Source organism: Octodon degus, unplaced genomic scaffold (genome assembly GCF_000260255.1).
Source record: "Octodon degus isolate 3935 unplaced genomic scaffold, OctDeg1.0 scaffold00003, whole genome shotgun sequence".
NCBI classification, from domain to species: Eukaryota; Metazoa; Chordata; class Mammalia; order Rodentia; family Octodontidae; genus Octodon; species Octodon degus.
In genome coordinates, this window is record NW_004524579.1 from 35,364,984 (window position 1) to 35,392,517 (window position 27,534).

The following is a 27,534-nucleotide window of genomic DNA, read 5'->3' on the forward strand; positions in this document are numbered from 1 at the left end:
TATATATATATATATATTTCCCTCCCCAGGTCAAAAGTATAATTTTAAAGTAAGATATTGTGTCAAAGAGTAATGGAGGGCTGGGGAGATAGCTTGATGGTCTAAGTACCTGCCTGGCAAAGTGCACGGACTTGGGTTCAATCCCGAGTACTGCATGCTGTGCCAGGCCGGCGCCTGGCTGGCTACCATAACTGGGTGTGGTAGTGCACACCTGTAATCCCTGTGCAGGGGAGGCTGAAACAGGAGGATCACAAGTCTGAGCTGTGGAGCAAGACCCTATACCAAATAAATGAATAAGATTAGTAATAAAGAGTAATGGAGGATTGCTGTATTAAATAGTCTGTCCTGTAAAAGGACCTTATCGAGAGAACCTTAAAATGGACCTACATGAAGTGAAAGCCTGAGTAACAGAGAGATTGGGCTGGTGAGATTTTCAAGCAGAGAGAGCAGCAGCAAATGCTAAAACTTAAAGTGGGACACATCTGAGCATGTCCCAGGAAGTAAAAACTATTATGCTTGGAGCAGAGGGAGCAAAAGGAAGAGGAGGGGAAGTCTGAACAGTGTCAGGGCTTTGAAGGGTGGCTGTGATCAGCAGAGAGAAGTGGTGTGGCTTGTGGCTGGCAAAGATCACTTTGGCTGTGCGTGGGCCATAACCACAGTATGGAAATCAGTAATTTTAAGCTTTTTGGATGAGCACCACCTCAGTCCTAACAACAAAAAAAATATGGTTTACATCATTACTAAAATACATTTTATCCTTTACCTTGCTTGATAATATTCTCCTCTGGCTTCACAGAGTATCCTTTTGGCCCACCTAGTACAAGAGCACTGTTGTGCTAATTTGAAAGTTTCTTACCAACTTGTTGTCCAAGAAATGGTGCCAAAGTGACATTTAGCATCATTTTGAACTGAAGACTGAGGTATCATTTCTAGATACTCAGCATACACGAAACTTTACTCTGAGAACGCAAATTTTAAAGAAACTTAAGACTTTCCTGTGGGACTAGGTCAAGACTAGAAGAGTACTAAAAACTATTCTGGACCCTCCTTTACCTTCAGGAGTATGGGCAAGTAATGCATGGTCCACCATCCTTGATCTTGATAGCTCCCAAAAACAGAGTTGGCCCAGTTTGAAAAAAGATTGATTGACACCTGTAAAAATTGTTGAAACATTCCTCTTATAAGGAAATACAGTAATCTTAACACTAAAAAAAAAAAAAAAAAAAGCAGAGTTCATTTCTGAGGACAGTAGTCTCAGGTAGGGGTCCCTGGAGGCCTCCACAGTGAGTGATCCTTGTGAGGTTACTGTGAGCCAACCATAGACTTCTGTGAAGAGATTCAGAAATAAAGAGTGAAATAAGACACCCTAAAATAAAATAAAATAAAATAAAATAAAACAAATTGCCATAAGCCCTGCACTGTCCAAAATTATTTCAGATGTTGTTTAGAAGTATTAGTCTAGTAGCAAATTGCAAAGAATAAAGAATGCAGACCTTTATTATGTGGTCCTTTCACACAGACTAAATATTTGTACCAAGAGCTGACCAGATAGCTCAACAGACTAAGTGCCTGCTTAGGCAGAGTGCAGTGGCCAGGGTTCTATCCCCAGCATGTAATCCTAGCTCCACCCCCAGGGCATGCTGAGACAGTGATTGAGACTGGGTGTGTTGGTGCACACCTGTAATCCCAGCGCTTGGGAGACTGAAAATAAGAGAATCACTATGAGTCAAATCTGTGTAGTGAGACCCTATAGACCCTACACTAAATACAAAGAAAAAAGGATTTGTACCAAGAATAGATTTGATCTATTTTTTTCTCCCATAAGTATTGGTGTTCGTAGATAACACAGAAGGATAAAGTAGCTATCCAGAGCATACAAAATAGGCAGTATAACAAGAACTCCTTAGGTTCTAGTACAACTAAGACTTTATAATAAAAAGTATTTTACCAATGTTTTGTTTTGAAAAGGTTCATTTTAAGGATGTTTTTATTCAATTTTCTTCACTATTTAAAAGAATTTTGGTAGTGTGTTAAATCTGTGCAAATAAAAGAAAACACCACTGCCAATTTTATTTCCTTGTGGCCATTAACTTTCATTGAAATAGTATTTGTTAGATATTAAGTTCTATGTTACTCTAATGGTGTATAAATCACATGTGGGTATTTGTGTACAGAGATAGATATCAGTATTAATGTAGCTATAGATATAGTATTGTAAAGTGCTTAGGCCACTGTGATTATGAAATAATAAAATAGTAAAAGAAAAACTCTCCTAAATCATTTTCATTTTCAAACGTGAGACTGTTAGATTTCGAATGTTGATTCCCTTCCGCCACCCTGGGGTAGTATAGTACTTTTAACAGGGAAAGCTTTGCGAAACTAACCTATTACTAAAACTTAATAGTGAGGAATATATTTTAGGAGCTCTCTATACCTTTCCTTTCCTCAGCTTATAATACCTGGAGGATAATTCCCCTCCTCACATAGCAGAACCTTGCAGGGCATTTTGTAGTATCTGCCATGAAACTGAAAACAAAGCACTGACCTTCCATTAATGGGAAAGGACTTGGTCATTGGGCAAGGCTTATAGATTGGACAAAAAAATCATCTAATTCATTACTTGGTAATCAAAAGTTTTGAAATGTAATAGTTCTGATTTATGAAATGTATATGCAGGTTGTAATGTCTACAGTTGCCAAAATAACCCTGCATGATGTCCCTGATCATACATTCAAGCACCTTTTGCCTCTCAGCCTCTCACCCTAGAATTTCAGAATGTTGTCTCATGCCCTTACTTTACCGTAAGAAAACATTAGAGAAATGATATTATTTTTGTCATGTTTTACCTTCTCCTTCTCCCTTAAAAACACAAAACTAGAAAAGTTTGGTTGGCCATATAGAGCCAGAAGCAAAAACAACAAGTACAGTATCCAAGAACTGAGGCAAAATCTTCACAAATATTTGGGGCAGGCCAAGTATTCATTTGCACAACTCACAATGAGAGCGTGGGACCAGGAAATAGGGAGTACCTTTGAAATTCTTTGCAGATATAAAATCCTACCTGATTTATACTACTAATAATTTTTTCTTCAGACTCTTAACTATATGAACATGAAATCAGTATGAAAAAGCATAGATCAGAAATTCAAATAATTGAGCCATGAGATCTAGAGAAAATAAAGATATATCAGTTTTTTATGCCTTGACAGCATCCTCCCTAAGTTGTGTTTTTATGCAGTGCAAAATAAGTACCAAAAATGCTTATTCATTACTACCTATAGACTGGGTCATCAATTTATAAGAAGTGATATTTGTGGGAAAAATTTAGATAGTTTACAAGATAATTTTTCTGATGGATAGTTCTCTAATGTTACTCTAAATTATTAAAAGACTTTAGACATAATATTTATATAGACTTTTGTGATCATTTTGTTAGGAAGTATATTTCACTAATACATTAATAAGCTATAAGAACATAATTAAATTTATTGTCACAAAACTATTTCCAGATTTAATCTTTTTATACTTAACTCTGTTGCTCAAGAGATTTAAGCGTGTTGTGAATTTCGAATTGTTTTCTTCTGAAAGTAATTATTAACATATCTAATGTTTTACATCAATCCCTTCAGTTGATTTTTTAAAAAAATACTGAAATGAGACATTTTTGAAGTTTTCGTATATTATGTTCATTTACAAATACATATCAGAACTGGCTTTTATCTCTGAAGTGTGTTTCTATCCACTTCCATGTGCAGGTCATCTCAACTGTTTGTTTTTGTTTTTGTTGTGAAATGTTCGATTCAGGTTCTACATGGTCAGCTATTATGAGCGGAGTCACAGAATAGCAGTTGGAGCACGCCATGGTTCAGTGGCCCTGTACGACATCCGGACTGGAAAATGTCAGGTAAATAAATCATTGTGCCTTCTTCTCCATAAAGTGTGGAAGTTATTGAAAGGAGAGGGAGACTAGCACTTCACCAGTTGACGCGCTGAGCTGCTGGAACATTATGGATAATGCTAAAGGGATCAATAGTTTAATGAAGGACTGAGAGAATATAGAGCCCCACTGTCTTTATTCACTCAGACTGAGGGCTGCCACACATTCACAGTAGAGCCCAGAGCAAACTGGTGTCACTTTCAAAGGCCTCTGCAATGTATCTTTTATTTTATTAAAACAAAATTTTCTGATTTTCTTATTTTTAACCATGTGTTTTGTGAAAAAAGTTTGATGGTGTATTGTTCTGATATAGCTGAATGAAAATTAATTTTCTATGTAAATAATTTATATAGATGATAACTGGTTCTCAATTGTAATAGAATTCATAAAAAGAAGAAACCACAATGATATTGAATGCAGTTAAAAAGTAATTTGAATTAAAGTGCCTCCTTAGGCAGACCCAAGGACCAAGGTTTGATCACCAGGCTGCTATGCCAGCCCTGCCCCCGGGGCGCACTGAGACAGCAATTGAGACCAGGTGTGCTGGCGCATGTCTGTAATCCCAGCACTTGGGAAGCTGAAAACAGGAGAATCACTATGAGTCCGATCTGTGTAATGAGACCTTATAAACCCTGTAGACGCTGCACTAAATACCAAAAAAATAATAGTAGTAATAAAAAGTAATTTCATGTTCTTTCAAATAATATTACTATTTATACCTAACACCTTATTATTTTTTAAAAATTCATCTTGATTTTAATCTTGATCACCTGATTCTCAAAGTATACTTGTTGAGTAGATCAGGCAAGTGTAGTCCTACTTTAGATACAGAAAAATTATAGCTCAGACCTTTAAATCACCTTATCTCAGAGTTACACTGTTAGCTAATGGCAAAACCAGGGCTAATGGCTCCATCATAATTATGGTAAAATCATAGTGTTCGTTATATAGTGTCAAGTCATAGCTTCTTATGTTTCATTTCAATTTTTATTAATGCTGGTATATTCAGCTACATTGTAGTATTAGCAGTTTGCAGAAGGATTATGAAAGCATTCACAATGATGTGGTTAAAATTTTAGTGTTTCTCTTAAATTTAATGAATTATTAAGTAATCTTTCAAAAACTTTCCTGGGAGTTTTGTACACCGTAGTTCTAAAACGTGGTAAAAATATTAAGGTGAAATTCTTAGGGATCAGACAAATTTAGGGTATGTTTTGAATGTGAAACACATCTTTGTGTGTGGCTTGGAGTCACTCCTGTGTGAATGTGCATCGTGCATCTCCTGGGAGTGTAGCAAGATGTGCTATTTGCTGTGCTGATGTGGCTGTTGAATTCTACTGGTGCATGTGATAACTCCCTCCAGTCAAGGCCACCAGCACAGTGGGTGGCCATATTCTTTAGTTTGGGTCCTCAGTGATAACAATGAAATGAGCATCTGAGCTCTTGTTATTTTAATACTCTTTTAGAAGAGATACAATATTTTCAAATAGCATTTTTAGAATTTCTTAGGACAGGTTTTTTTTAACTTTTAAGGTATTTTTAATAAATTAATCCATAAAAACACAGAAGTTGTGTTTTTATACATGTATTAATGATGTATATCATGTGATATTTCAATGCTTGTGTCCTTGTTTTAGATTAAAATCAGGTTAAGCGTATATACATATATATATATTTTTAAACATTGTTTCTTTATGAATAGTCAAAATCTTTTCTTATAGCTTTTGAAATGTATAGTGCAGTGTTATTATCAGAGCTTTAGTCATCTGATTCTTATTGTAGCCACCAACTGTGCAGGAGCCCACCAGAGCTTCTTCCTCCCTCTAACAGAAACCTAGACCCTATCTCTCCCTCTCTCTGCTCTCCTCACCTCTTGTAATAACTGCACAGTTTTTAAGACTTCTAAAAATCAGAGTACATTACTACCAGCAGACTTGAGAGAACTGAATCACAAGACAAAGACAAAAAAAAGAGAGAGAGAGAGACTTCAAACTTATTGAAAAACAAAGTGACAGCACAATGCAAGGCAAAGTCCTGAGTTCAATTTCGTGTACCAAGAAAAAAAAAAAAAAAAAGTGGGCAAAGTAAGAAAATCTAGAGATGATTCTGTTAACAGGTGAGACTCATGTCCCACCAGCAGAGCTAGGAGATCTGGGAGCCCATCTAAAGATGAGTAAGAGAACCGGAGTTACACACTCAGGAGAAAGTACATGATTGTGTAAGTACTTTTTAAGTACACTGTTCTTTCCATTTTGACTTCAAAGAGGTCCTGCTAATTGTCTTGGAGACATGCAGTAGTAGTCACTGGAATTCCTGTTTCTTTTCAGTGAAGTTACTTCAGATGTATTTACCAAAGGCAATCTTTCTTATAAAGAATTTATAATGCAACTCATATTCCACTTTATTTTCTATACACCATTTTATTATACGCACATATTTGATGGCCTCATGAGTTTTTTTCTACTTCATCTTCTTAATTTTTGGTACCCAAAATTATCACTAGTGTTATAGAGATAAATTGCCTTCACCTTCCACTTCTCTGTGAAAGAGAAACTTACAACTTTCTACATTCAGAACATGAAAACAGAACTCCCAAAATTAATCTAAACTACTCTTTCCAGTTACCATTCTTATCCAGCAACAATGAAATTTTAACAGAGACTCTTATTTTATTGGTATTAAAATGTTTTAAATAAATGAGCCAACAATAGCTCAGAGTCTGTAAGCATAGATATCATATTTAGAAAGTATGGTTTAGTGGATAAAGCAAAGAATCATTTTGAACTAGAATGAGGTAAGTACAACATTTCTTGAGGAATCTCTTGGAACCAATTGCAGAAAATGGAAAATTTTTTCTAGCATGAGCAGGGACAGTAGTGATATGTCACAGACATACAAAAAGAACAAATAATGAGAAAATATATGGCTCTAGGAGGGTCCCACTTGAGTGGAAAAATGAGGCATAACCACCTAGATGCAGGAGGACAGGGTTTCACGCTGAAGGTAGAGGATGCCAGAGGCTGAGAGGAGCCCAACAGGGGACAGTCCATGGCACAGAGTCACAGAACCTGTACCCGGGGCTGAAGGGTCAGATATGCAGATGTGTTCCCTATTGTTGATATTTTGAATGAAGAATAAAAGAAAATTTAAGTCCCTTTCTCTTACCCTTTGATATTGGCTTCTACTATCTTTAAAAAGATAAGTTTTCTTTGGCCCTGTACTAGTAAATTTTGCAAAGCTGTGGAATCCGTATGGCTTATCTGGAACATGAATTTTTACTTATGTAAATGGTTACCAAATTATAACCCAAATCTGGCCTGTGTCTTGTTTTCATGTCTAAAGTTTTATTAGACCAAGCCATGTTTATTCAATTAATTGTCTACTACAGTGGCAGAAGTGAGTAGTTTGTGTGGAACAGTAGATCACCATTTGTTACCTGTAAGTCTAAAAGATTTAATATGTGTGTCCTTTTGCAGAGTTTAGGGATCCCTGACTAAGGTAACTGAAGAGGAAGAGTTAGCTAATTTAAAAGCAATTTAAAACATCATAGTGTAATACAATGTTTAAAAATAACAGGAGTGCAATCTTGAGTGCCATCCCACTGCTAATTAGATTTATAACCTTGGGAAAGTTTCCTGGCTTCTCTAAGCTGAAATTTCCTCATCTATAAAACAGTAATAGAAATGGCAGCTATTACTGTAGAATATTAAAGAAAAATTAACCCAAGCACTTGTTAAAGATGATAAGGCAGACTTTGTTCAAGAGAGATAGACTTTGGTGATGATCATAGGGCCCGATGCAGTAGGATCAGTGGAGAGGAAGGACTGGACCCAGTTCTGACTTCCCCAGGATCAAGTGGGGATTTCTAACCCTGGACCTAGGTGGGGTCCCTAGATAGAAAAGTCACTGAGGAAGCATCAGGACTGCGGGTTTTGTAGTGAAATATGATTTGTTGCTGAAGTTAGACCAGCGTGATGAGTTAGGAAGGGTGGGGGATTCTCTCTTAATGGACTTTGCAGGATTCCTGCTCAAACTGAACACATCAGGACGAAGGGAAGCCCAAGGTCAGGCCTAGTCAAGTAGCAGAAACCTCCCCTAAGTCTAGGCCAGAAGTAAATTAGATAATGTATGTAAAATTCTGAGCACAGTGGATGCTTCAGGTTAAGATTCAGTAAATGTTGACTTTTACTGTATTAAAATAAACTTTTAAATACAGTACATTACAATTAAATTACACTAACTTTAGGGAATTTTAAAGATAAATTGAGGTGTTAGTGGACCCTGGGGCTAAGAGCTCACTCTTCTCAATGGGGAGCACTTTGGTAGAAAGTTGAAGGACAGCTGCCTGAGGCCATGCATGCACTTCTTTCCTAAGGCAGTCTTGCCCGTGGTGCTAGACTGCCTCTTCTGACTGTGGAGATCAGAGACTTCCAGCACTTAAAATCCTTCTGTGCTGCTGACTTCAGTTTGTACTTGGCACCTGTCAGGCAATTTAGGGAAACCTGACTTGAATTTCACTCAGTTAAAAAAAATAAATAAATCGAATTCCCTGTTTAACTGTTGTTGACCAGCAATGCTCTTACTAAGCTGGCAAATTAGAGCCCATGAATCTCTTAGAGAATTCTATAGTTTTGTGTATGGTTAAGAATGAAAATCTCTCCTTTAGCAGTATTTGCCTTGGGTTTGGCAGACCTAACACCCCATCTTCATATAGGGGAATGAAACTCCCAGCACCAAAGATACCTGGAATAAGCTCGTGTCCTCTAAAACCAAACAATGAATTTTAGGAATGGAGGTTAAGAGCAGAACATATTTATTGAGGGAAGAATGCTTCTGTCCAAGAGAGGGACAGAAGGGAACCCAAGTGGGTTACTAAGGAAAATGTCTTTTCTAGGGGCCTTTATAGAGCAAAACCGCAAAGCGTGGGGAGTCCAAAGCAGAAAACGTGGGAACTCCATAGGTCGGCATGAGGTGGGACAACGTTAGGGTCCACCAGTAAGATTACAAGCATAATTGCTCGAGTAAATTTGATTAATTGTAATCAAATGGGGCAGCCAGGAACAGCAGGCTGTCATGAATAAAAAACAGAGCCTCTTCCTGTGGGAGTTGGGTTAGTGGCTCTTCCTGGCTTTTTCAAGGTGATTGCCACCTATTTAGAATATCAATCCCTGATGCCCACCCCTAGGGAGGTATGTGGCTGTATTTGTGTTCTATTTTATCTTCAGGTCTGGCCCACACTGGGGATGCCTGTCTCTCCCACAGCTGCAAAATATCTTGCCTTCCATATTGGGTCCTTTAAGGGCCTAGCCCTGTCTGACTACCTATAATATTTCTATCTTAGCTGCCTACAACAGTCTCACTGATTTTTTTCAGGCCTTTTTGAACACGTCATCCTGTGGCTCTGTATAAAGTCTCCTAGTCTCTTAGCTAGTTTGAATTACAGAGTTTGTATTACAGTATATCATTCAATGATGCCTGTTCCATTTTGGTAAGTGCAGATACTTTCTTACCATGCTTGGTAAAACACTACCAGGAAAAACAAAACAAAACAAACAAACAAACAAAAAAAAAAACTAGTATTGAGAACAGGAACTTGTGCCTGAAGACTTATCAATATCTGAAATTATTAAAAGAATTTTATTACTGAAAAGTTTAAGTTCCTTATGAAACCTGGTCCTAGGGCCCCATATTTCTAGAATCTAGAACATAGTAGATGCACAATAAAACATGTGTTGATTAAATTTAAAACAACTCCTGAGTCTGGAGTAAAAAAACAAGAGAGAACTGTGACCCTAAAGAAACATGAACCCTATTCAAGGGATCAAAAAATAAGTGTGTATTGCTCTCAGGGAATACTTCCGGGTATGGAAGTCAGACATCCTTTAATTGGATTAGAGTGGACAGTGTTCTGGGGAAGCACTGGAGTAGCTCTGGCCCAGATTCATGGTTGTCTGAAGAGTTGGTAAGGAAGGGCTCCCTCACAGAGCACATCTGAACAGAGCTGGTCATAACCAGGAGTCAGGCAAAGTAGAGAAAGGTAACGGTAGTCTTCTAGGCAGAAGATGCCACAGATGCACAGCCTAGATGACAGGAAACATAAGGGGAGTGTGCATTTTCCCACATGCATGGGAATGGCTCTTAATATGGTAGTTTTCTGCTCAGCATTATACTGGGATTACATAGACTTTATATGAGAAACAGTTATTCAAGTCCATAAATATGGGCGTATGGGTGATTTTTGTGATTTATTAAATGTTAAATCATAATGTAAGTTTTATAAATAAATTATACAGTATTAACAAAATAGTAAAGTAACAACTGAATATTGATATGTTCTGTTAACTAAAATATTCTTTTTAGCAAAAGAAAGGTTTGGCAAAACATGGAAGTATTTTCAGTATGGAATTTAAAGCATGGTATGAAAATAAACCAGTGTAGTTTTCTGTAATACACTTAGTCCCGACAAGCACTCTAAGGTGCTAGATACCGAAAGAAAGCCAATATTCAAGACTAAACAGAAATGTCAGTAAACACACCTTTATTAATAGAAGTTTGGAAAACTGTGTTCTTCTCTCTAAAAATAACAAAGATTTTACTTCTAGTTAGGAGGAACGATGGACCTTAGGGATCCTGTGGACAGTAAGATTGATGTTTTTTTAAGGCCAAGTTTTAAGCTTCAGGCACAGTTTTCTCTGAGCAGAAGTCTATAACGCTTATACATCAAGGGCACTTATGTAGTGATTGCAAAAACTGCAGTGAGAATTGACTACAGTACTTAGACAGTGACATTTTAGGTAGTCTTGCTCTTTTCAGCAGCTGGCTTCGTGGCAGGTGCTTCCCATGACATTCTCGAGCAGCAACCAGAAATACAGCATCAGGGGTGACACTAAGATGAATGGTTGGAGAAGACAATGGCTTCCTGACACTGCTGAAGAATTACCTAACAAGCTTCCTGTTTTAAAATGTGAAATGCTATTTAGAGAAGATCCTCTAAGAAAAGAATCAAATATCTGAAACAGTGCCTGAAATTATATTATCACTTATTCTGAAAGTTTAAAATTTTTGGAAGAGTATTTTAACAGCCTAGAGGAGGATTTTTTGTTGCTTTATTTACCCCAGTGCTCGCTCACTCAGAACTTTTCATATATGTGTTACGCTTTGAACATCAATATTCAAGAATGTTACATCAAGAAAAAACATTAAATCCTTAATAAGATCTATAATTAGAAACATGTAAGATGGACCATTATCCTATTCACAAACCCAGCAGTTACAACAGACATTTAACATGTTTGCAAAAGGATTAAGCCCACTGAAATATCTTGTGATCCTGAAAACATACATCATTTCATTTACTTTCCTTAGTGCTATTGTTTCTCACTTAGCCATTGTCGTTCCCCACCCAGCACATTAAAAAAGAAAGTACAAATGTACATGTGTATGTGTGTGCATATGTGTATTTTCCACATGTATGTAATCCACAAAGCTTGGAAATATTAAATAAAGGAGTCCTGATACCCATGGAGAATGATTCCAGGACTGCCTACAGACATGATAATCCACATATGTTCAGGTCCCTTACACAAAATAGCATAATACATGCATCTAACCTACACACATTCTTCCACAAATTTGAAGATATTTTTGGATTACTCGTAACACTTAATACAATGTAAATGCTATATAAATAGTTATACTACACTGTTAAGCAAATAATGGCAAGGAAAAAAGTCTGAACATGTTCAGCACAGATGCAGTTTTAAATAATATTTTCATTCTACAGTTGTTTGATCTGTAAATGCAAACCCCATAGGTATGGAAGGGCAGCTGCACATTGAATTCATGCATTGTTTACTGCCTGTATTCTTTGTATCCACTTTCAGCGTGTGAGGTATTTAAACAAGACCTAGCTTACTGGTCATTTAATACATGTGACACCTGAATACTCTAAAACATGCTCAGTGAGTGAGGACGAGAGTCTAGTTCACTGTAGGCTATAGAAAGATGTGGAGGCGATTGAAAGGATCTTGTCAAGATTATGTAACAGCATCTTGGTAGAGCTCCTGATGGACTTCAAGTGTAGTAGAGCAGGAGGTATGCGTATAGGCACCTAAAAGCCCTAAGCCAGTAAGTCAGCCCCAGAACTTACTCAGTTACTGAAACATGTTGCTCTACTGTTTTCATTTTAATTTAAATCCTGCAATTACAATTTTATTTCCCATCCCTTCTCATATGGGACTAAAGATTTTTTCTTTCTATACTGGTTCATTGTTCTTTCTTGCTAAAACATAGCACTTTCAGTTCAAGTGGATTGAGAAATTAGAGATACTTACAAAGCAGTTTTAGAATATCATCCTAGACTTATTCTTTGGCCAGTCTTTTACAGTGTTTTATTTATGCCTAACTTTATGTGTATATATATGTCCCTTTTAAAGCCTTCTTCCTACTCCTGTATAATTTAACCCAACTCTATGTTTACTTTGGTACACACAACTAGCATTAGCTTTGGTTATCTCTAGGTCATAGAGCTCAGTGGTAAGAGCAGAGGTGAGTAGACTTACAAGAGAGAAAATCTGGGTTTTCAAGCTCTCCCAATTTTTCAGTTAGTGATTAATTTTCAGAAGTTTTTAGAGTTTGTGAACTAATAAAGTGGTGAATGCATAGCATTACATTGAGAAAGCACTTGAAGAGTTTTAGCCAGAGGAGCAAGAGGTTGAGGTACTCCATTCTGGAAGGTCCCCATGAGCACCATGGAGCATGAATTAAAAGTTTGCTCTTGGAGTTAATGGTGACAGTCTAGGAACACTTGATCAGTGCTCGATAATCATCTGTCATGGCTGAGTGAAGAAAAAGAATGAGAATTGTGATATAGAACAAGTACATTTGAGTGAACTTTAAAACAGAATATATTGAATATGTACCCTAAGTAACAATATAAATTGATACTATAATGAAGTAAAATAGAAAAATTTTATTTTCTTAGAAAAATGAAATAAATGGGTTATAAACTGGTAGGGAAAATATGTAAAAGGGAAGATTTAGGTTAGATGTAAGAAGGAATTTTTAAACTGAAAGAAGTATAGAATGGTTTGGGAAGTCAGTGGTTAGTATATTTCAACTGAAAAGCAATAGAAATCACAAAAGATTTCTTCTTTTCTTCTTTTAAATTGAAGAACTAATATTTCAAGCAACAAAATACCTAGCGGTAGCTAGTGAAACAAGCAGCTCAGCAGTTTCCCACAGACCCCAGTCTTTGTAGGAAACTGTTCCATAATGTTCAGGTCTGGCTTCTTAGTCTGGGCCACCACAGGGTACAAGATACCTGCCACCAAGCCAATAACCCATGCAAGGGATACATCTTGGGCACAAAGAATTTTTAAAAGCAAAGACTCCCTTGAAGAAACTGTGTTCTCTGGGGCTGCAGAGATAGCTCAGTGGTCTAAGTGCCTGTCTGGCAAGGAAAAGGACCTGGGTTTGATCCCCAGTACCATATGCTTGCATACCAGCCCTGGAACCCTGGGAGCGCCATGCCAGCCACTGAAGGAGAAGAAGATGACGACAATAATGACGACAATGACCCTATTCTCTTGTTTTGTTGCCCAAATTGCATTACTTACCTGCATTTAAGCCTATCGCTGACGTGAGAATGAAATTATCCCAGTGACTAATCCAGATCACCTTCCGCAATAGGAGGGGGACATCATCTTCCTTGAGCTCAGGAGCTTGCCTGCCCATGGGAACTTGGAAACTTCTTTCCTGGAGTATTCTAAGATAGGAAAATAGGGTCATAGCTGAGGGTTTGGCTACCAGCCCTCAAAGCCCTTACTGCCTTTGAGGTCTAGATCACATTAGCCGTCTTTAAACCAGCTTCTTTCCTTGTAAAATAGATAACTTTAGTTTCTCATGTAAATTAATAATGCTAATATATATATATAAGATGCATCAACTTACTACATTTTGAGAGCTCAGTAAATGGTAGTAATGAGCTGGTTAGTCATGTTCAAGGGGCAGTCCAATTTTGGGTGTCTGATTTTTTTCTCTTGGTCTAAGAACAAATCTCTTATCAATAGGAAACATGTTAAAACTAAGAGGAGGTAACAGTAAAGTTACTGAAAGTCTCAGTTTTCCTGTTGGTCATATAGCAACAGTGAGCTGGGTGAGAGAGTGTCTTAGCTACATTCTAGTTGCTGGGACAAAATACCTGATAGTCATCACTTAATGAGGGAGAAGTTTATGTAGTTTCATGGTTTCAGTGCATGGTCAGCTGACTCCAAGTCAGCAGTGGGATGGTAGAACAGCATGGTAGAGAAAAAGGGGCCCAACCCACTGCAGCCAGGAAACAGAAAAAGGAGAAGTGGAAGACAAACGTACACTTTCCCAGGTGACAGCTCAAGGATCCACCTCCAACCAGCCCCTACCTCCTAACAGCACATTCAGCTACTGAACTCATCAACAGATGCATCCTTTGATGAATAGAGCATCCCACAATCCAGTCACCTTCCAAATACATGAGGTTCTCGGGGCACATTTTAGATCTGTAACAGAGAATACAAGCTCAGCTGGGGATTTATCTCTGACCACTTCCCACACCACAGTGGAAGGCTGAGAGCCCCAAGCCAATCACATCCTCTTTGCAAATCTTACAGGACCTCTGTCCCCACAACTCAGCTGCTTTGGAGTCAGCTGTTAGGCAGCACACTTGATGATAAAATAAGATGATATGAAATAATCAGTTTTCATCCCTTTAAATGTTTATTTATGTGATTCTCTTATTCCCAGAAGTGAAATCTTAATGTACACTGTTCACTAGTGCAGAAAAAGGTACTTTACTGTGAAAATATAGTTTTCTTTCAAAGGAACAACAGAAGCAAAATCTCACATTTTTCTCACATACATTGAAAGTACTCCTCTGTACCATTACTGATAAGAAAGCCAGCTCCCCCAAGCCTCTCAGTGTCTCTAGGTGAGAGTACCAGCATATGGCATTGTTACTGTGTTGCTGTAATTTATGTAAATGTGTTGTCAGAGATGAATTAAAACTTATAGTTGTAAATCTACAAGGACACAGCTATAACTCACATAGATTTATTACTTGTAGGTATGTATATCAAGTCTCAGGAATTACTGCCTCTCTACTAGACAGAGGTTAAAGAAGAAGGTAACAACTTACATGCCATTATACATATCCAGCAGTTTGTCATTTATTGGTAGTGAGATGAATGCAAAACACAGCTATGTAAAATGTCCTTGAGCCAATGCAATCTAATTGGTAAATTTCAAGAGAAATTCTATAAAAAGCATTCTGAAAGGGCACCAAATGTAAAATCAGGAAATTTAGTTATGGTCCTGTTCACTAACTTTGTTAATAATTTTTCCAAGCCTAGATATTTTAGGTGTAAAACATTCTAAATTCTATTGAAGCGACCCAAATCCATCCTACCTGGCTTTTATAAGTTAATCGTTCTTATGTGTACTGTAGTCATTCAAGAAATATACCTATAATGTATCATGAGTACCTATAATGTATCAGGCACAACTTTTTTTTCTTGGCTGAAAAGAAATCATTTCATCTAAGATTCTTGTTTTTGTAAAACAGGAGAATAAGGCCAGAAAACTTAAGATGCTTCCTAGAACTATGTGAAAGGGCTTCTGAAAAAAAAAAAGAAAAAAAAAAAAAAAGTCCATCCAAGTGGAAATAACTATTAATTATAATACAAAGCCAGTATCTTTTCTCTGTGATGATGTATTTGTGTTTAGTACTCCATAAATGCTTCCAACTATCTAAGAGTCCTTTTTAATTCAGTGGGCATTGTCATTTAGCTTTGTTCTTACCAAACCAAGTGACAAATTAGAACCACATAGGGAATTTCAAGATAGATCTCTCCTACTTCAGACCTTGTATCAGAATCCCTAAGACATCCATGTTTTGTAGAGCGGCTCCTAGATAATTCTAAGGCACACTAGAGATTGGAGAGTCTAGGTTTTCAGTAAAATAACAAACTACTGTTTATGAAGAAAACATAACATGTGAGTTAGTGTAAATTAATATTTAAGTTCTCAATATCTGTGAAATCAAACAATTTTAAAATAAGGAAAAATAATGCTCCTTATACCTAGTCACGGAGGCTGATAAGAAGCTTTTATATGAGTGCAGTTTACTTTTTGCATTATCCTTTGCAATATGGCACCAGAACAGAAGGCTTAGAAGGAAAACATCACACAATCCCCACAACAATTTCATGTTCATCACTACTCTCCTAGATACATAATTATGTATTTTTGAAATCATAATCTACATACCCCCCATATTTGCTTCATTATATTACCTAACTTCATAAAATTTTGATTGATAAGGTTTTAGTTATTCCTGCCTATCCAGAAATTGGTCTCACTGTCCTGAGCTGACTTGGGGCAAGAGTCACTACATTTTCACATTGGATCTAAGAATTTTCCTATTACGTTAATGCTAAGTTTCCCAAGCAGAGCTTTAAACTAGTGCAGCTGACAACTCACCATAGCCTCCTTTTCTCAACACAGTCACCTTTTTTGATTCCTTGTTAGTTCTTCAAATTATAATAGGAAGGAGCTTCTGTTAGCTAAAATCACTAATAGAAAATATACTTACAAAAATCACCAATATCTGGTTATCCCTTTGTAGCTTTGTCCCTAACAGGAACTTCTCCAACTACTCATACAGTGAATTTAAGACTTTCCAATCTCAAGCCCCTCACAACTTGGTAATATATTTTTCTCTTGTTATAGCAGCCCTTCAAATAATTTGCTAACAACAAATAGTAAGTTGTTGTTATGTAAACTATACTAGTGCCATACACTATTAAAATAATGTATTTCTATTTAAGTATTTTGAGGAACTTAAAGTTTCCTCCATAGATGTAACTGGGAGAACATTTTTGATTGCCCTGTTTTTCCTTGTCTTCAAACCAGTACAATTTCCAAGCTATGACCTATTGCTGTATTTGGGGAAATATTAACTTTGATTTGTTCCCAGTGATACACTAAGTCCCTAATAACACACAAAAAAATTATGCACCAGTCTTTTGCAACAAAATAAGGACCTCTGCAGCCATCAGTGCCTTTCTCCTAACCAAGGACTCATGATGGTCTCCTCAGACTTGTCTTTACACAGGCTGCAAAGAACATGTAAGGGATTCAGTAGCCTTACTAGGGATCTCTTCTCTGGCTTACAGTCATAATGATACAGAGAGGAGGTTTAGTTTTGTTCACAAGTACTCACAGTTCAATGGTACAAACTATTTGGGATTTCTGCCCTACCCTGTTTTCTTCAGCTGTTAACATGAAAGGGACGTCTTGTAATGGCTCCCACCAAAGGCTGTTGTTCTTCATGTGCAAGCTGTGGCTGGCACCCACAGCCCACCTTAGCATTTCTAAAGCTCTGGCAGTGCCACAGAACCTGGGCAGAAGCCCAAGACTTAATAGTGTATGATTTTCTAGACCTCACTTCTCTACTCTTGCATTTGTTCAGTGGATTTTGTTGTGGGTTCAGTGGCAGATACTGGAATAAATTGGTAAACAAAATATAATCTTACCATTATGCCAGAAGAACTCAGGATGATATTAATGCTTTTTGAGGAAGTGATGCTTAACTTGAAGCTAAAAATCACAATGAATCAGGTGGAACAGAGAGAAGACAGTGCTCATGGTGCCTAAAGTGTGCAAAACGTTAGGGCATTTAAGGAGTCCCATGGAGTGGATGGGCAAAGATGATCTGAGACAAGGCTGAGAGAGCTACAGAACCAAGTAGCCCTTGCACGTCATGAGGGGGACGTTTTACATTCCCCTCAGTACAACCAGAAACCAGTAAGCATTTTAAGCAAGTGATACTACCCAGATGAACTGTTTGGAAAGATCACTCTTGTTACTGCATGGGGAATGGGTTAGAGGACAAAAGTGGAATTGGGGCGATCAGTTAGAGGCTGTTTGGAAAGTACTCCAGACTAGAGAGAATAACCACTTGCTCTGGTAAGGAAACACTGAAGACAGAAATCGACCAGTTTGAAACTGAACTTTGTTGTGGTAAATAAGAGAGTGAGGTATTAAGGACTATTTTTTGGCTTGGGACATGAACAACGATTTAGTGAGAAATACCAGTAGAGAAGCAGGCCTCTGGAATAAGGGGCACTAGCAAATTAATAGTTCAATTTCTGAGATATCTAATAAACATTCCTGTGGAGCTGTCATATATGTAGCTGTATACATAGCTTGGAAGCACGGGACATGAAAACTTAGATACTATAGATATAATTGGCATTTTGATTTCTTTGGAGCTATGACAGCAGAAAAATGTGGAATGAGAAGAAAAGAAGGCAGTGACAAAGCTCCAGTTAAAATGTTTCCACATCTAGAAGTGATGTAGGAGAGGTGTGTCTAGCAAAAATATAAGCATGGATGTTTTGAGGTCAGGAAGAGACTCAGAAGACTGTGGCATCTGAGATACTAACAGAGGAGTGTTTCCTAAGAGAAATGCTGCAGAAAGGTTAGGTTAGATAAAAGCTGGGAGCCCTTCAGTTTTGGCAACAGGAGATCATTGGTAGCTTTCCCAAAGCAGTCTCAGTGCAGTGATGGGGTTGGAAGCCTGGCAGCTGAGCAGCAGGTGGGAAGGCAGACAGTGTAGACCACTCTTCCATGAAGCTTGGCTGCAAAAAGAAGAGTGGTAAGGAAAAAAAGAGAGAGGTAAGAGACTCCTGTTTTGTTGTTGTGGTGGTGGTGGCTTAAAGATGTATCTTTTTAAACGTGCTGTAGGATATTTGACTGCTGTAAAATACCTGACCTACAGTTTACCAAAGGAAAGCCCTAAGCAGTAGGAAAGGATTTAAAACAAAAACATGAAACATACTGTGTTGGATTTGCCATGAGCAGTTAGGTCTGCATGTTGTCTGTGTGCTAGAATATCTTAACACTGTTATTCTGAACCATTGTAATGTTAATATAATGTCCACCGCAAGAATCCAGGTGGCATTTAAGTCTTACCTTTATGAGAGTCACAAAGAGGTCATTGAGACAGACTTTTGAAGTCACAGACTCAGGCAAAGAGCACTATCCTAAATCTGTGTGACCCCCATGTCTGACTTTGATAAGAGTCAGTTGTTCAGGGGTTCCGCAGATGTGTTAATTTTGGTTGATTTCAGAGTTTATAAAAGAATTTACTCAGTAACTTTATCCATACAAAATTAAGGGGTCAGTACTGTTGTTTTGAGGGAGCAGAGATGGATTATTATTTGCTTCTTGATAAAATATTCTTTTCATATTACCAAAAATAGATACTACTATTGATGTGCACAGTTTTTAAAGGCTTTTTCTAAATTTTTTGTGAACAAGAGAGACTGTTCCATTTGCATTTTTAATTCCTACCCAAAACAACCCTAATACAGTCTCAAGAGCTCAAACTATTTTCAAATGGTCTCACTGAGAAGCTTATCTCCTATTCTTCACCTTTTCCATAAAGCAAATATAGAGCTGTTTACAGCAGCCTTTGTCTGGCTTTGGCATCGATCTTAAATCACCTGGATTGATCATGTGGTTATGGGACTTTAAAAAATCCCACCGAACACCAAAGCCTCTAAATACAATTAGAATCGAGGGGTTTTTAACCTGCTAACATTGTGTCTGTAGGAGTGCATTCTAAATTATCCTTAACTTCTGCTCGTGTTAAATGGGAAAGAAGCAGTATTCTAATGTGCAGTGTCTGGAATTCTGTGAATGCTCTATACACAGAAAGGCTCCTAGTTTTCAAAATGAGGAAGCATCTAAAATCCATGGCTGCCTTCAAGTGTCTCGCTGCCGAGGCAATTTCCACAGCCAATGAGAGATAAGCATGCAGATCAGCCAGCTGTCATATCACACACTCCTCAGCAGCAGGACAACAGCCTGACTTAGGCAGGATGATCTCAACCAGATTTGACAAAGAGGTGGAAGGTCTAAAATTAAATAGGTCAACACAGATTTCTCTAATAATAGGTATATATGAAGGGACAACAAGGGATCCCCTAGGAAAACTGCTTTTTAAAGACTGCTGATATTATTGCTTTTCATTTTACACTTCCCACCATTAGGGTATCTAAGTCTGAATCATCTTAATGATATTGAAATAGTTCCTATTTTTCACTAATTATTTTTGGATTATTTCTCTGCTTTAATTAGGGAAATATCTATAAAGCTTGAAACTACTTTTAGAAACAGATTTTCCATTTTTAAAGGCAGTTCTATTTTTTGTCACTTGCAGTAGTACCTCAATTTTGTTGTCATGGTGACCAGATAATATAACTTTTCAAAAATGGAAACCTGGCTTTTAACTATATTGCACTAACCTGCTAGTCATAAATGTAGGGTTCAGAGCAGAGCTCTATACTCAATTTCTCTGCAGCTAAAGTCTAAGTTTACTTTGTAGACAGACATTAGATTTCAATAATTAAACACATTCAGTAAACTCCCTTTCAGTCTTCAAATAGTAAAACATAATAAGCATCAACAAAGGAACTATTTTTTAAGTTATATTCTTGCTGATTAAAAAATATCCCCTTAAGAATTACAACTTCGGGGAACCTTTCGGTAGCCATTAGATAATACACAGCCATTTTTCTCAATACTTGTGTTAGTATATAAAACAAAAATGAAACAATTATGTTTTATCACTAGACTGAACAAAAAGTGATATATGAAAATGCAGTTAAAATGCTGAGTGCTTTGTTTCCTAAATTCACTCGCATACCATTTTATACAATTAAACTTTTCTTTCTTTGTACTATACTTTTGATGTCAGAACAATAGAAACATATTGTAGTCTTTCCAGTAATATATTGGAAGAACATTTACAGTTATTCAAACTTGAGCTACGCTCCATTTTAATTTTTTAAAGATGTTATTTAATTGGTTTTTAAAAGAAGCTTTAATTTTTCAAAGGCAGAGATAAATCTTAAAATGTTTTCCACTAGCTTTTCTTCTAGCCCATTTTCTTCATGTTTTAAAAAAGACAGCTTTACATATTAACTTAGAAATAACTCCTAGTGATTAACAAAATGATGGATGTGACGAATCACCTTTTTCTTCAGAAATAATAAATCAACATTCCTACTCATAAATTTTTACTGAAAAATGTGAAATATTAGCATCATATTTTAGCAAGATGTCAGATACAAAAACTGTCAGCAAAATGTTGCTCTCGGAATCAGTGGAGTACATTAAAAATGTTGTTTCTCTTTTAGAAGCAAAGTAACTTACCTATAACTCATATTAGTATGGTTTTAGTTCTTATTTACCCTCCTGGTGATAAGAAGCATCTGTTTGAGAGTTACAATTACTAAACTCCCAAAATTAAGACAGTATAGTGTACTGAAACAGGATTTTTTACTCAGAAAATTTTTGGTTAAGCTTTAGTCTTAGGATTATAAACTAAAATGCTTCATAATACAATGTTTGCCCCTTTTGTATTTAAGAAATTCTGTCCTGGTCCCTATTTATATAGCACATTTTGCCCCTATTCAGGTATCATTTTAGGTAGGCTTTATATTGAATTGTTTGGATGTTTTTGAGCACCTTGTCAAAGGATGAATTTGTTATTACATTAAAAGGTTAGTTGATTGTTAGTTGCCCACCAAGTTGGCTTTGTTTTCATTTGGGGGTGTTTTCCTACAGTCACCATAGTGTATTGTGGGAAATGGAGCAGGGCAGTGTCCTTCCCCTGGCTGTATTGATTTGCCCTTCAGCTGTGTGCAGTGCAGAGAGAACCTCAGGCCTTGTTGTTGATTATCTACACGGTGTCTCTGGGAGCATTATTGACCCATTGCTGCTGACTGCCTGTGGCTCTTGATTTTTCACACCGTCTCCATGACACTCATAATAAAACATACTATCTTATTGCTGCTACTCAGCTCTGGGAGCCAACGATTCAGCCTTCAAACATGGTGTTTCTGAAGAACATTTATTATATGTGGGGTAAAGTGTTGTAGCAATTTTAGGATTCTGTTTTGTGTAGTTTTAATAGCTGCATCTCTATCTAGATTTCAAACACAAAATTAGATTTCTGTTGCCTTTAAAAAGCCAATACAAGCTTTGCATATGATGTCAAAATAAAATTTTCCATGATTAGTGTAAGACTAATTGTAAGATACCACATTAATTAAAAGAATATTCAGCATTAACATTACATTTGACATGTTGCTACAACATTGATTTTCAAAACTGAATTTTAAAATGTGTTATAAGAATTATGCTGCCATTTGTTACTATGTTACCCATTTACTACAGTGAATAACAGGTTCTGGGGGACTTTTCTGATTCTATCTGATTAGCATGAATTGAGTTTTTTAAATGTAATTTAAAGTACATTTAAACTTCTGGTAGTGTGTCAAGTTATATGATATCAAGTAAAATCTTTTAGTTATCTTGAAAGATTTGTTTCTATTTAAGCTGTAACTCATAGAATATGGGTCTCTGTGAACATGTATCCTTTTGTTTTATATTGGAGATTTCCATTTATTTACATCAGATTATTTTAATTTTTCTTACTTTCCATATATTTTTCAATCTACAGTTCACATTGTTAATTCCTTTTTGCCCTAAATGTTGAATGGTTGTATCAAAAATAAATAAATAAATAAATAAATTCAGGGATTTCAGAAACAGGATTTATTCATTGGGTACATATAGAATAAAATGTAGCTGTTTCTTAAAGATACTTTAAATATTTTAATGCACTGTAACTACTGTTACTATATCAAAAGTAATTTAACTCATAAAGAAGCTGTAATTTTGGTATTATATCCGACATTTTTATAGAAAAGGTAACTCAAAGCAGGATTCACAAATTAGGTTAATATTATTGGTTACTCTTTACTGAAGTTAATTAGAATGTTTACACTAAAACAAAAATTTCTTTAATAAATTTCATCTAAAAAATTGAGTGTTTGAGAATTATAATAGAACTAATTTCTCCTTGGTAGTATGCATTCAACTTCAGGAATTCCTGTATCTAGGGTCTACTTCTGAAGTGGCTCCTCTACACTGATCGTGCACTAGGTTCAAATGGCAAGAAGCTAACCAGTTGAAGACATTTAAAGTCTTGTGCTTTATGTCTTTGGGCTTTGCCATTAAAACGAAAAAGACAAAAAAGAAGATACTGCTTTTCAACTTTCATATTATCAAGGCATAAATGATTTTTTTTAGCATTTGAAGTAGTAATTTTGTATTGATTTGTGGTTTTAGTTTTTATGTTTTAGCAAGTTCTTGAGGGTAGGTTTTATGTTTGAGTGTTACATAGTTTTCTAAATGTATGCTTTTAAAAATATAAAACTATCATATAATAGGAATTTTTTAATCAAAGCTTTTAGCAAGTATTGTTATGGAGGCTGGGGTCATACATAGTGTAGCCTTACTGGGCTGCCTCTGTGGCAGATGTGCACAGAACATCGAGAACTAAAGTTGTCTCCAATTTGAATGTAGTTGTTTCTCACCTGGTGTACTTTTTGGTTTATGTCCACTTGTAAATAAAAAACCCAGGGGCAGAAAAATGAACAGAAATGCATTCCAGTTCTAATTCCATCAAATTAGCCTCATTCCTTTCAATTAAACAATTAAATCTCTTTCCATTTTTCTTGCTACATGTCTGTAGTTTTGAGACAACAAGGGCAGGTGCCTTGAAACCCTGCTCTTCCTCAAGCAGGGACCTTTTCAACTCTAGGTACACAGGATTAGGCAACAGTTCAGTAACCTTCCGGAATAGTAACGGGGTACATTCCATCTATTGTTATGCAAACACTGTTCTTTCAGAACTGACCTTTACTTAGATGGATTTAATACCCACAGTGACAGGGTCTGAATTTGCTGTGTCTCAATAGAGTATCAAGCTGACAACGACCTTGTTCACAATTGTTTTGAGCCCACCACATGATGGTTTTTGATACTGTAAGGTTTGGGTTCCACTTAAACCGAAATATTTCAGGGTGTCTTTGGACATTCAGAACCACTTTAAAGTGTACACAAAGCTTCCTCTAACTGAGGCATAGTTATCAGGTATTGCAAAGGTTAAGCCTTATCATCTGCACCAAAAAAAGGTGAGGTTTCATCAAAAACTTCCATCCTCACAACCTTTCGACCACAATTTGATGATTATTATTGATTATTTCACAGCCTTTCACTCATGCTCTGCCACTGCGGCCAGCCCTGATATACAGATAGGGCTGTAGTCCAGCTGAAATAAGACTCCATCTTGATAATGGACTGAGATGAGATACTGTTATTTGATAAAGATAATTGATGTTTCACAGTGAATTGAAAAGCAGCTTCAAATGCACCGAATCTGGAGCTACATTCTGTCTGCAAATATGGCAGTTGTTTATAAAAATAGAACAAAAGAACTAAAGTTAAATATTCAGGCATGGCTTTTTAGAGCATTTTCGTGCTATGATGTTTTTATTTGATTATTTTAAGACCTAGTGCAAAAAAACAATAGAAAAAGATTTATCAAATTATTTCAGAACTTTGGTTTCATGTTACTTTGTTAGAACCTTACATGGCATGAGTATTATCGATCAATTCCCTTGCAGATTTAATACCTAAATCCTGTGTTTGGATTATGATGATTCGCTGTCATGCGTAAACCGGGTATCTTAAGTCAAAGTTAAATTTCATGTTATCATTAATTTCTTGAACATTTTGCCTACTGTATGAAAACACAATTTAAATTATTGATCATAAACATCGTGTCTCCTGGCAAATACAATTCAAATAATCTATGAATACAGATTGGGTTTCTTTTCATTTATTATTAACAAATTTTTCTAAAAAATACTGTATAACTCATTGTACAGTGTTTCTTCATCATGCTTCCTTCAGCTACCATGTTTAAGTTGATTAAGGTATCATTCATCTTAGGTACTGTTCATCCAATTTCTTTTAGTCTTATCACCTTCGTAACCCCTAATTAAGCAATAAGGTTTGACAGGGAGTATGGTTATCATGAGATAATGACACCCCAAGTGTGTTGCGAGGCACAAGGTTCAGCTGAGTGCTTCTAAACCTCTAGGGGTGTGATTAACTCGTGATAAACATGCCACGTAGCAGTTGGTTGGTATCACTGCTGCATGCACACGCCACGAGTTGGAGCAAAACTGACATTTCCTTGCTCGCCTTCCCATCCGCTCCAAGTGGTGGATTTTATGAAATCATTCACTCAGATTTCAGGCTTAAAAAAAAACAAAATTGGAATCTATATGCTTGTATCTTACTGTATAAATGGTATTATTTAAATATATTTCTAAAAGAATATAAACTCACCTTTTATTTTAAAGGTTAAGCTTTCTCAGAAGACAGGCTTCATGGAAAGCAAATACAGTTTTTGCTGTCATAATTTTGCAGCAGCTAATAGACTTCCATTCCAGTGAACAGTAAAGGACAAGGCATTCTTAAAGCACATGCAAATGAAGTTAGTAAAAAGTTCCACTGAAGGGGGGCCTGGCCCTAGCTCAGTCCTTTAAGTGGCTGCTTCCACAAAGCTGTCAGCCTCAGGTTGCTGGAGTTCGAACCTCACAACTCTCCCGCTGGCCAAAAGTGCCCTGAAGGCATTCGAGGAAGAAAAAAAAAAAAAGTTCCACTGAAAATATTAATAGCACCTTTTTTTGTTGCTTCAGGAAATCCTTTAAACTTAGACCTATCACAATTAAAAATCGTCAGAGCTTCTGGTCACATGCAGTTAGACTGTGGAACTGATTTTTTTCCCAATATATTTAATTTTAATGAATTTACATTTAAGCAGCTCTCTCTGGTGATTAACGTATTTAGTAGCATAACTCTAAAGAAAAAAAAAAACATTAAACCTAGTTTGTTTCAATTCCTCTTGCAGAAGAACCAAGAAAGTAATTAATTATAGTTAAAATAATATCATTGAAAAAATTAGTTCATTTTAATTTTTTAATGTAGGGGCTGGGGAGATAGCTCAGTAGAATAAGTGCTTGCCTGGCAAGTGCAAGGGCCTGAGTTCAGTCCCCGGTTCTGCAAAATAAATAAATAAATAAAATAATAGGAATAATTTTTTTATTGTTTACCTAATAAGTAAAAGATTCAGTTACTTTCATACAGCTTTAAAATTTGCAGAGGACTAGTGGAACTTTTTCTGTTGTATCCTTAATTCATATTCAGATTTTTCAAAGTTCCTATCAAGACTGGGTATTCAATACGTGTTGAAACTATTGGTCTAGATATGAAATTAATAACTTCTCTGGCAAGGCAAAAAACTTCCATTTAGGAAGAATTATGATCAGCCAGAAATGTTGGAGTTGTTGGGCCTTATTTACTGAATGAGTCCTACTTAATCATTCCCTGTAAGTTTGTCTCACAGACAAAACATATTATTTTCCTGATAGAATTATACTGCCCAATTCCCCTTTATAGGTCTTGTAGGCAGTGAGTCCTACTTTGAACAGGTCCAGAATATTATTCAAACCTTGCATGCTCTGGTGGTTCACCCAACCTTCATTACTCAAAGGCCTTCTTTGTTCATTATTACAACAACCTTTGATTTTAAGCGGAAACCTTTACCACACCCTAGTTCATAGTAAATGTCCACTAAGGAAGCACATAGAACCACTACTGTCTTTCATTAACTAAAAAGTAAACATTTCTAGAAGTATCAGCTGACTCATAACTAATTTGTAGCTGTTTTGTATTTGCATTAATTTCATTTTTAAATAACATTAGGCTATCTAGACCGAAAACTATAAACAAATTTTCTCTCGTGTGAAAACAGAATTTATGTTAAAGCTATAAAAATAACACCTGCACAAAAGACCCAGGGTTTCCCATTTCAGCCATGAACTGCTTTGCCACCATTTGTGACAACAAAACCTGCATTTGAAGTACCATTCTGACCTCAGTCCATTAATGAGTAGCCATAGAAGCTGCTGCCAGTGTCCTCCAAGGGGAAGGACCCTCTCCTTCCTGTGTCTGAAGCAAAGAGAGAGCCAGAGGCTGAGCTGTGGGTGGCCAGAGGCACATTTGGGAACCCTTTTCTAGATTCATAGTGAGACTCACCAAGCTCTAACATCTTTATGAATAAATCCTTTTGTCTCCACAGTAGGAGGAATTTTTAACCCTTTTAAATTAGTATATGTTTATAGTATATACTGATTACATTCCTTGCATGGAGTTGGTGCATGTCCACGATATATCTTATGCCTTTTTAGCCGTTCCTGCATCCCTTTATCCCCCCCCCATTCAGAAAGATCTCTGTAATTCCTGTTAGCTTTCATTTTGCTCTTTATTTACCATTTGGGGTTCTCATAATAAGATAACCCATATGATATTGCAGCTCCTATGTCTGGCTTATTTTACTTAACATTGGGTCTCAAGGCACATCCATTTTCCTGCACATAACTCAGGTTTCTCTTTCTTTATGGCAGAATAGTACTCTACTGTGTGTAAACACCACAGCTTCTCTATCCATTTATCTCTTAATGGACATACAGGCTGCTTCCCTGGTTTAGGTATTTAGCTATTGTGGATTGTGCTGCTATGAATTACCTTTGTCTGTCTGTCTTTCTTCCTTTCTTTTTCTTTTTTTTTTTTTT

At 36.5% G+C, this 27,534-nt stretch overlaps 1 protein-coding gene across 3 annotated transcripts in view; it reads left to right on the forward strand.

The window, feature by feature from the left end:
* Wdr7 (WD repeat domain 7) overlaps positions 1–27,534 on the forward strand; it is a 438,292-nt gene that overhangs the window by 362,957 nt on the left and 47,801 nt on the right. For all 3 annotated transcript variants that reach the window (XM_004623683.2, XM_004623684.2, XM_023715190.1), the window contains one exon: positions 3,805–3,904. In XM_004623683.2, coding sequence (XP_004623740.1) covers positions 3,805–3,904 — 100 coding nt within the window. The remainder of the gene's footprint in view (positions 1–3,804; positions 3,905–27,534) is intronic.